An 11,452-nucleotide genomic window follows, 5' to 3' on the forward strand; every position below is an offset into this window, starting at 1 on the left:
TTCAGAATTATAGTAACTCCATATTTCCAAATTTTCGAAGAGGAAAGTTTCAAATTGTGTAGAATTCTGACTTGAAACAGTGAATTTTTACATTCCCTTCTGAATCAAAATAATTTTTTTCCAAAAATCCCCGTTTTATGCATGAAAAACCTTGTTCCAAGTCAAGTTACTAATCTTGACGAAAATTCCTGTTCTAAAGAGAACATAAGATGGAAATTATAATTCTTTACTAAAATTTTATTTTGATACTTGAAATTATAATTCATTTCGAAAATTCCCTGGACCAATTCAAGTGTAAAAAGTGTAGTTCTTTACGCGATTTTTCAAATATTTGTTTGATTGATTCCCTGTTTTAAAGTCGAAATTATAATTCGTTAATGAAATCTACTATCCGAACTCAGAATTATAAGTATTTAAAAAAATTAACTGTTCTAAGACAGAATTGTCATTCTTTTGGCAAATTTTCTATTCCAAGTGAGAATTATGAGTTTTTCGCGAATTCCCTGTTCCATCTCAGAATTAAAGTAATAAAATATATTAAACCACTTTTAATTTGCATATTAGTGCACCGAGCAATATGGATTATACCATTTATGATCTTGTATTTTTAAGTTTTGAACAGTAATATATAGATATTATTCTTTGCAATCTGGATATTCATTTTTTAAATCCTGGATTATTAAACTTCGTACCGTAATTTGACGGTTAAGTATCTATAGATTGCTGGCATAATATCTATAGATATATAAATATCTATAGATTGCTGGCCGAAATTTGACGGCTAAATATCTATAGATTGCCGGCATTTACTGACTTTGGAGAAATTCGATGGCTTGTGTTCATGCTATAACTTACAAAATTTCTAAAATGATGTGAAAGTATAATCAGTACAATAATTCTAATACTTCAAATAATATTTCACATCTTATGGGGAATTTTTTAATTTGGCACGTAAACAAACCATCAGTATGTCGGTAAATTTCGGAATAGAAATATTTCAGTCCAACGTCAGAAATTAAAAAAAAAAAATGATAAATATATTGACTTTTTTTTCTTCAGAAATAAAGTGTAGGAACTCACAGCCAAAATTGGAGGTTCGAGGTTTAGATCGATTGGATTCATGACTATGAAAACCTGTTGATTCTTGTGAGTCAATCCACCAGGTTCCCTGAGGGCAGCTTTGCAGTAATACTGAACCCAACCATTTTTTCCCAGGAATGTGGAAGGCAATCCTAATGGTAATCCCAACTTGAAGGGAAAGCTGTGTATACCAGGTGACAATAAAGAAGGTCCCTCGCCTGTACCATGCAAAATTGAAAAGAAAAAGTTGCACCATTATGCAGTTCATGATACGCTTTTCCAACCGTGCATGTGCAAACAGAATAATTGCTGCAACAGGTGCTTGAAAGCAAACAGTTTTAGAATTTCAAATTTTCATCTCTTTCATCCATAAAAAGAGCAAGTTTCCTTTCTTCAAAAGAGGTTTATTCTTCTAAGAATAATTCTAATAATAGATAATAATATATTTTTAAATAGCAATGATTTTTAATTACCTGGTTCTCCTAAAAGTCTCATTCGAAAGTCGATGTAATTTTCTTTATCGTAAACCCTCTCTGATCGGTGACTTCGTACTCTGACGACCCCTTCCCCGATGACATGAAAGTGTAAACCCGACACACTGTAAAATTAATTTTAAGTTAATGAATACATTTCATATTTTTGAGATAAATAATATGAAGAATACTTCAACTAAAATGTAAAATTAATATCAATATTTGTACAACATATTGGTATTTTATAGCATTAGTTATCTAAAATAATAATAAAGAAAACCAAGGACAAGTTTTATTTGATGTAAATTTATATCTCTTTAGAATTAAGGGTGTAGTCTAGACTCTAGTTAGTCGCACACTTAAAACGCGTTTTTCTCATAACAACGTTTTGAGAAACTGGCCACACGATTTCTCCGGAACCAGTGGGCCGATCCTTCTGAAATTTTGACCTCACCTTCTACACATAAGTACTCACAAAATGACCTACTAGCATGTTAAAATTTTGATTTTTACTATATTTTTTTTTTACAAAAAACAGCAAGGAAAACTTTTTTTCTATTATTTTCATATTTATTGAATAAAATTAACAAAATTTGTTAAAAATTAATACCCATTGGTCATTTTGTAGCCATTTTCATATAAAATCTAAAGCACTTTGATTTTTTTATTTTTAATAAGCCGTTGCCGAGATATTATGTGGCCGCCGACCTGCCTTCAAATTATTGCGTTCCGTTCAAATACGGATTTTGTATACAAAGTTTGGAAAAAATAAATTTAAAAAATTGTCTCTTTTATATTTGAAGATATTATTCATCATATTTATTAATTTTTATATCCATATCTTCCATAGCATGCTCCCAAAAATTCGCAAAAATAGCTTATTTTTGTAGCCTACCAACTAGACTACACCCTTAATATACAATATTTTTGTATAGAACATTAAATTGTTCCATTTTTATTAAAAAGTACACACTTCCGATAAAAAGCACGAGCATAATATAAATTGTTCAAAACATTTTTATCTTGTATGAAACATAATGATTTTTATTAAAAGTACCGATATGAAATACCAACAAAACCAAAAATCATGAATTTACAATGACTGATTGTTAATATGAAGAATAAAGATGATAGTAAAGAATCTTACGATTTTTGTTATTAAAAATACATATTTTCAACGAGAAACACTAATATAACATAACAAGAAATTGTTTAAGATGGCAAATCAAATTACGATTTTTATTTGAAAATAGGAATTCAGGTTAAAACACAGGAATACAGCATAAACTTGTTGAAAAATTGGCAATATTCTTTGAAATCTATTACCTTTTTATTAATTATAAACCTTGACATCAATCTTTTTAACTACGAAATATTAAAGAAAAAGAATCTCAGCATTGATTTTAAGATATAACAAAAATTGAAAAAGATGAGAGAGAAACTAAGCGATGGGGCTTTTGCATAAAACTTCTTCAAAAATCAAATACACATTATGGTAAAAGGATTTTTTCAATATATTATTTTTGATACTACAATTTAAAATAAAAAATAAGTAAAATGTTAGATACAATTTTCACATGATTTGAGCATTAATATCTTTTGAAATTATAATCACTTAACGAATAAAAATTTTACCAGCCCGGCTCAAATTTCAGTTAGTGTTACTATGAGATTGCCAACTCCCACATTCATAAATACTTCACCCCTCATGAGATGACTTTAGTTTCATTTTTGAATAATGATTTCGATTTTACGGAATGTTTTTCGCTCTTTAAAAAAATTCCCATTTTTTTGTTATCTAATTCTGTACCGCAACCCTTCACATACCGTCACATCACGTTTTTTTTTAGATAGGGCTAAAAGCATCTTGAAAGAATATTTTTAATGTTTGATATTCACTGGAAGCAATATAAATAATGGTAAAAAAACTATTGTAATAAATATACATATGCAATAGCTTCGGCAATAAAAGCCGTGTATAATTTTCTAGTGGATAAAAGAGTCATAGGCAATTAATACTAATTAATATTCAATAATCTGACGTCAAAAAGAGGAGACAAAGTAATAAACATTGCTTTTTAATAATCTCAAAATGTGAAAGGCATTGGAAGAGAGTTACGTTAAGTAAGAGAATTGCTGCAGTCACTATGTGAATTTTGTTGGAATGTAATTAAAGAATATGTGCATGCCATATAGTCTTAACTATAATATTCTCTCTATCAGCTTTAGAAAATTGCAGACATGCAAGATGTAAATGAATTCCAAAGATTCCAACCTTTTAAAATTTGCAATATGCTTTACAAGCATCTACGGGTTTCATAAAACAATAATTTGAGTATGAAGGTCCCTACTAAAAATTCTTTTATAGGTTCCCATATAGGGTCCTATATAGGAACCTACATAGGATACTATATAGGACCTGTATAGCATCCTATATATTTCACCTATAGTTGCCACCTACAGAAAATTACATAGGAACCTATATAGGTGCCCGTATATGACAAATGGTAACTCATGGTACCTAATGTTAAGTATGTCTCTGGGTGCTCCTGGAGGACCAAAAGAACTTCTGCGCAGCCGTAGGTACCATAGAATACTACTCTGCATCTGGACATAGTCCCATACAGGAACATATACAGAATTCTATATATGATCCTACACATGAACCTATATAGGATTCTTTACAGGATCCTATGTCATTTCCTATGGGTGAAACCTATAAGTTCCTATGTAGGATCCTATATAGAATCCTAAGTAGGTTCCTATACAGGAAACTTTACAGGAATTTTCAGTAGGGGTATGAGGACTCTTTTTATGATTATTTCCTGACGCACCGAATGAACGGAAAGGACCCTTATAGTATCCACATTGTATCCCTTCCGCACGAAGAAAGAGATATTGCACAATGATGTCGAAAACCCTCTGTATTGCAATAAAGCGCAATATCATAACGTGCAAGTAGGTTCCGGGGCTTTTTAGGATATTATAATGCACTAACATCGCTTGGCCACTAATAGAACCCTCGTATATATAATATAATAAAATAATACCATGTAAAATCTTGCAATGTACGATATCACGATTTTACGCTATTATAATGCGATAATTACGATATATAGCGCAGGAATTACAGTATATATTACAACTCTTGCGATTTCATTTTCTCCGTGCGTATTATGCAACGAAAACGCAAAAAACAGTACGATGGACTTTTAATCTATTGCAATTCCGATTCTACGTCAAATTTTCCGTGAGAAGGTCACGGAATAATTATAATAGTTTTTTTGCAGCGTTAAAAAATAAGAAATACAATTCTGTCATTAACATAGGCAAAAAATCGATTGCAATTATTAATCCGTGAAATTCTAATGGTAAATTTAACGTAGAACGATACGGAAGGGATACTATATGTGGATACTATGAGGATACGCTGTAGCGTATCCTTTCCGTTCATTCGGTCCGTCAGCGTCAGGGTTAACATTTATACAAATTATAATCTAAATCTTGTTCCATTTAAAATTAATCCAAACAGAAGAATGTACTCGGTTTTTTTTTCTCCTGCACTGTTCTACAATTTTACAGAAAATAATAGTGATTGAATCACGCACGCATGATTATAATGTCAGTTCATATAATAGTTCACCTGAGAATATTTTTCTATACAGATTATATTACGTTATTTCATCCTATTGTACGATCCGCAGCAATTATTTTATAATATTAGACTTTCTTTTAAATTGCAATAACATGTAATAAAAGTTGATGTGACATATTATATGAAAATAAAAAAGTCGATATAATTATTATAATCTTAATAATATCTAAAATGTAATAAAAATGATCTTCTAATTTAGTTCCACGTTGTAAAATTTTCTAGCAAGGTTTTAGTTATTTTCACAACACTGTGCGATTATTTTCAGTATCACGGAATTATTCAGACTGTCGTAAAAATAGAAAGATCAATGCAGCAAGCAAATAAGTAAATGCACAATACGAAATAATTATCATAGATTTTGCAAATTTGTAGAACAATAAACAGAAAGAATTTTCCAAAGAATGAAGATGACCATACTCATTATCAATTATAATATAGCAAATTTACCATTCAATTAATTTTCTAATACATTGTCATTTTGCTCTTGTATTTTATTTAATTAATTGTCTCGATATCTTCTTCAGATTATATTACTTTGATAGCATCAGAAAAATTATTTCAAACGTCTAAAAGAGAGAGGTCTCGATCCATCTTGATCACACATTTTACAATGAAAGAACTAGATTTCTGGCTTTTCCAAGGTCTTGTAAAATAAACGTGGGAGGCATGGTTATGATTTGAATTTTGATGTTCCGAATAGTAATCATTTTATTTTTAACACGATCTGATTCGATAAATTTTTGATCGCCACAAACTTAAAAAAATATAGATTTGGCATTGAATAATTGAAAAACATCTTGTTACTGTATACACATCTTGTGAATGTAACGTTTAAACATATTTCTAACTATTATAATTTATATGTATCTTTTGAATTTACAAATGTATTTAATGAATAAGAAACAATTTTCGTGTATGTTTCGTATTAGAAAGTCTATTCTACCACGTCCCTGAGTGTCATCTTTTATTTATGTAATTTATGAAGTCCTTGAAAAAAATATAATACGGAGGTGCTTTAAAGTCTTAAATTAAGTACAGAATTACATCAACTTACATCCTGTTATATATAAAGATTATATTGCGAATAGCCACTGAATTTTGTTTGTAAAGAATTTTAAATAGAGTATTCGAAAATCAGATTTGTTATAAAAAATTTGAAGTTACTTACGAACATTCAAAATTTGAACAATTTTATTATAAACATTAGACTGATGCAAAAAAGTAGTTATTATGTTATGCAACGGCACCCCTTCAAATTTTCCTCTTTAGTAAAAAAGTCACCCTCAATTTGCCACACTACAAGTGTTCACTACTTGAATGGTACCATTGTTTATGCATAAAAACCTCACTACATTTCATAATTTATAAAAGAATTTGAAGCAACATACACATAAATATGCTATCTTAATAAAAGTTATTCAAATTCTAATAATAATTTATAAGACAAAATCACTGATTGGTTCAGTTTTAATTGAAATAATAGTAATAGAACTATTCAGACAGTTTGATAATTTGACTGAAGTTTCAATAGTTTGTTATTAATAATTACTTAACTTGAACTAAATGTTCAAATCAAAATTCAAAACCCATTAAATATATCTGAAAACTAAAGATATAATTAACTGTTAAAAATAGCTGTAACCTGCAGTTTACTGAAGGGAAATAGTAATAATATTATTATAATTATTATATTATTATACAGTGTATATGCGTTTTATTCTCGAGATCCATATTAGTAAAAAAAAATACTAATTAAAACTGTTCCAAATGGTTGTTACTCATTCATTTGCTATAGAATTGATTGCAAATTAGTTACGTTTGCTTGTATAGTAATTTCCAATCGATAAAAATATGACAAATATTATACTATATTCAGTAAACACATACTGTGAATTAGTAATTTTCACTACAAAAATTTTGATTCACAGTATTTTTGTTTATTAATTCACTTGATTACCAAATTGATTAGTGAGAAGTGAACTACTAAATGAATGAGTAAATTATTATTTAATATTTTTAGTAAAAAACTTCTTTTAAATTTGATAAAATGAGAAGTCGTTTTTCACTAAAATTGATATATTATACATATGCTGTCTATGGAAAAAATACCTTTTTTAGACAACCATAATGAATATTCTGAATAAACATAGACAGCTTATATAAGTTTCTTTTATCAGTTCAATGCATTGTCAGATTATAACAAACTGTATTCTGAAAAGTATATTTCTTTTATATTATAAAAGATTATTTTAGGAGAAATAATGTTTATGTCACATCCAGCATGATATTAAAGCGATTTTGATATTGTGCTATAGAAAAAGTATTCAAACTCAAACGACAATTAACAACTTATGGGTTTTAATTTTTTTTTGTAACTTTTGATACCAATGATACAAAATGATTCACTCACAGGAGGGCATTTATCAATTTGATATAATTCGGATAACGTAATCGTGACTGTACATAATAATATCCTATTAATATTCTTTCCAGATCTTGCATCTTGTATTTATAACTACAAGTCATTAATGTATTACTGACATAATCATGTGTAGGTTTTACTGCTTGGCATGCATTCCTCTGCATCAGCATAAAAAATGCGATTATTAGAAGGTGTAAAATAAGTCTCTATACACTCTCATGATAGATTTTAGAGTTCACAATTTATCTTCTTAGATGTTAAAAGGTAAACATTTACAATTAAAATTTGTATTTTAACCTTTTACGGTGTATAATTGTAAAAGAAAATATTGCCAGACTAAAAACTACATTTTTAAGCACTGAAAGACATTTTAAACTATTCAAATTTACTGTGTTTTGAGAAACTGGGAGAGTACTTTCTTCCTTGTCTAATCGCAGAGATCACGATTTCATTGAATTTTAATTTAAAAAGTAAAAAACAAACGCATTCTGCAATATGATGTTTTCCTTTAGACTTACTATGCTTCATCGTCCAACTCGATGAGGACCCTTCCAGACAAGAAATGTCCCGGGAAATATAGCAAATTCGTATTATCGAACAGTATCAGAAACTTGCTCAATTTGCGGGTCATTTTGGTATCTCCCTAATGGATATTTATTTTCTACTCTGAACAGGTGTCGTAATCGTTACGAGGTCCGGTCGCCGATGTTGCATCAAGGATATGGCCATGCAGTTGAGACCAGTTGAAGAGGAAAGTCACTGAATCTAGTTACTTTAACATGGCAATAAGGCCATTCCGATTTTACTTCTCTTCTTCACTTTTCCTTGAGGAATGTGCCTCGTAATTAAATTAATTTTGAAGATGATGACATCGCGAGTTTTCTTTTCGCCATTGTGGTAATTCTACCGTGGAATTTCCGAATTAAAATCACGAGCAACACGAGTCCATCGAGTCAAAAATCACGCCGCCCATGCTAGACAAGAGGCAACTGCATCGGCGCGTGAAACTTTCTGCTGGAGACCACATCAAGGACCCTACCTGCTACCTCTTCCTGCCCATTCTTGGTGTGGAGTTCACTTTCGCTCCCTACCACATCACATCGAGTCAACTTGGTTCTCCAATCGTTGATGTTATACCTGAAATACCTGACACCACCTAACCAATCCTAGAGATTCTCATCGATTCTCGCAGTATTTTTATTCTTTATTCATGAATTGTTTCAGAACATTAGAGCAGAGCCAGAGCTATTTGGCACAGTGATGCAGACTAATTGTAGGTCGATGATGCACATGTGATTATGCGCGATTATCTGATGGTTACTGAATTAATAAAACCACTGTAGGTGCATCCAATGTGAAGAATGAGATGAAGGTGTGTTTTTTATGCTGAATAGATTCCATGCAAGCATATCTAATTTTTAGATTTGTATGGATGAGATACATTTCTGATCTTTCTCTTTGATAGAATGCTTCATTAGAAGATCAAAGAACCTAACTCGTAATCGAGTGCAGTTATATTAATTTATATATTTTTCAATTATTAAAAATTTTTTTAAAATAACAATTTTTTAGTATTTAAAATTGAGACATCTGTTTTTCGCTTAGATATATTTTGTCTATCTATACGATACATCGCCACTTAGTATGTGGATGACAAATGTTTTGAAGCATTTAACATGTTTTAATTTTGGATTCTTAACTTAATTAATTCTAAGTTTAAAGTTGTTTCTCTTGAATAGAATGAACACTATCGAACTTGTGAAGCAAAGAAGCCAGGATAAAGATATTTTGTCAATTTTTAAAGAAACTTTCGTAAAATTTGTTGAAATTGTAATGTTTTCTCCAATTTTAAATAATATCGAAATAATAAACGTCTTCCAAAGTTTTTAGGTTCACTTTATAGATGCATTTATGCAGAATCGCAGTAACTTAATAGTTATAATTGCAGACATTTTCCCTTGCACTATTAAATTAAAGAGAAAAGTGGATTATACCGTTTAAATTTGGCACAGCAATATATAAGATAGCCGTACAATATGAATTCTAATTTTTTACATCCTGAATAAAAAAACTTAAAATCTAACTTGTATGACTTATTATTTATAGATTGGTATTCTATATTTTAAAATGCAAGATCATAAACGGTAAAATATATTTTCTCCAGTGAAGAAGCTGTCCAACTTTTTGTTTCTACTTCTGGCGTAATGTCAAAAAATCATTAAATTGTACACTATTTAGGAAACGCCTCAAAATTTAGATGGCTTTTAACTAATTGCAAGGAATAATGATTAAACTTTTAATTTATGAAATAAACCAGTTTCAAATTCTAAAAATTATGAAAAGATATTTTTTTCGAAATCATGAATAACTTACGAAATAGCAAAGAATTTTGAAACTAATTTTTCTCTAAAACTCCATATTATTTTTTCGTAATGGACTTTTTTTAATATGCTTCTAATATGGTCAATATATTCCATAAGAATTTGTCTTGTGCCCACGTCTTGGATAAGACAAAATTTTATTTACTTATCTGAAAAATGAAAATTCTTATTTTTTATAAAAGTAGGATAAAATACGAAAAAATTCTGGCTTGTAAGGTTTCACCCCTTAAAGTTATTAAAAAAAAGTCTCTTACTTTTCTTTATCTTGAATTTTTTCTTTAAAAAAATACAATCATAGCTGACTTTATTCATATTTTACCGAACATTAAAAAAAAATGCAAGATAGAGAAAAGTGTGCTTTGGGATTTTTTGTGTGACTTTTTGAGAGGAATAACCGGGATCTTTTTACTTTTTTATGTATCTCATCGTAATTAATTCAAAAAATGAGAATTTTAATTTTTCATGCCTTAAATTAATGTTTCTCTTTTTGAAACAAAATCAAAGACAGCAAAAAACGGTGTTCTTTTTTAGAAAAATAAATGTACACATTTTGAGGAAAACAATCTATAAGCAAATACATTATATTTTATTCGGAAAAGATTCTGTGACATGAGAACAGACTGCTTAATCTAAAACCGCAAAAAATAGTACTATAGTTAAATAAATAAGTTTCGCTTAACTTTTAAATAAATAAGCCCAGCATTGTCAAAATCTGCATTGATTCGAATTTTATCCATATGTTTTTCTGGTGAACGGCTCAATGGAATTGTGACGATTTATACTTTGAAATTTTTGTTTAAAAACGTACATTCTAGAAATCTTCCGTTTGAATATAAAAACATTAATATTTTTAAAAAATGATGAAAAACAAATTGTACTTTTGTTCTCTTAAAAAAAACTTTTGAACAATTATTCGAAATTTTATCTCGACGGAAATGCAAACAAAAATGTAAGTAGTTTCTAATTTTCTATTATTTCACGGGATATAAATTTTGTTGTTCGACGCACGAGCGCTCAGAGCATGCTGTGCATGAATCTATTGACAAAAATATTATTCTTTTGCATAAAGTTCAATTTGATTATAAACAATTGATATTTTTTAAACAAATATTATGTTTATATTCGGAAAAAGATGTCTGGAATATACGTTTTTCAACAAAAATTTTGTAACCAAAAATTTTGTAAACAAAAATTTTATTTGTTTATAAACAATTGCAATTTTTAAGCAATTCAATGTCAATGTGTATTTTATATTACGATTCTTGAAATTATAGCTGATAATTTTTTCTCTTAAAACATGTCCTTTTGCCTTCATAATACATTAAAAAAAACAAATCATCTGTCATTTGCAGAATATAACTTTATTACAAATTTTAGATAATACATTTGTTGATAGAAAAATATTCATTAAAATTTGTACTTACAAATGAGATAAATAAAC

At 29.0% G+C, this 11,452-nt stretch overlaps 1 protein-coding gene across 1 annotated transcript in view; it reads right to left on the reverse strand.

Moving 5' to 3' along the window:
* The window catches only part of LOC117170132 (arrestin domain-containing protein 4), a 16,164-nt gene extending 7,490 nt beyond the window's left edge, over window positions 1-8,674 (reverse strand). Inside the window, exons 1-3 of the mRNA XM_033356672.1 lie at window positions 8,149-8,674; window positions 1,554-1,678; window positions 1,081-1,298 (exon numbers count right to left, since the gene is read on the reverse strand). Coding sequence (XP_033212563.1) covers window positions 1,081-1,298; window positions 1,554-1,678; window positions 8,149-8,261 — 456 coding nt within the window. The 5' untranslated portion in view covers window positions 8,262-8,674. The remainder of the gene's footprint in view (window positions 1-1,080; window positions 1,299-1,553; window positions 1,679-8,148) is intronic.
* Between the last annotated feature and the right edge of the window lie 2,778 nt (window positions 8,675-11,452).

This window comes from Belonocnema kinseyi, chromosome 3 (assembly GCF_010883055.1).
Source record: "Belonocnema kinseyi isolate 2016_QV_RU_SX_M_011 chromosome 3, B_treatae_v1, whole genome shotgun sequence".
Lineage (NCBI taxonomy): Eukaryota > Metazoa > Arthropoda > Insecta > Hymenoptera > Cynipidae > Belonocnema > Belonocnema kinseyi.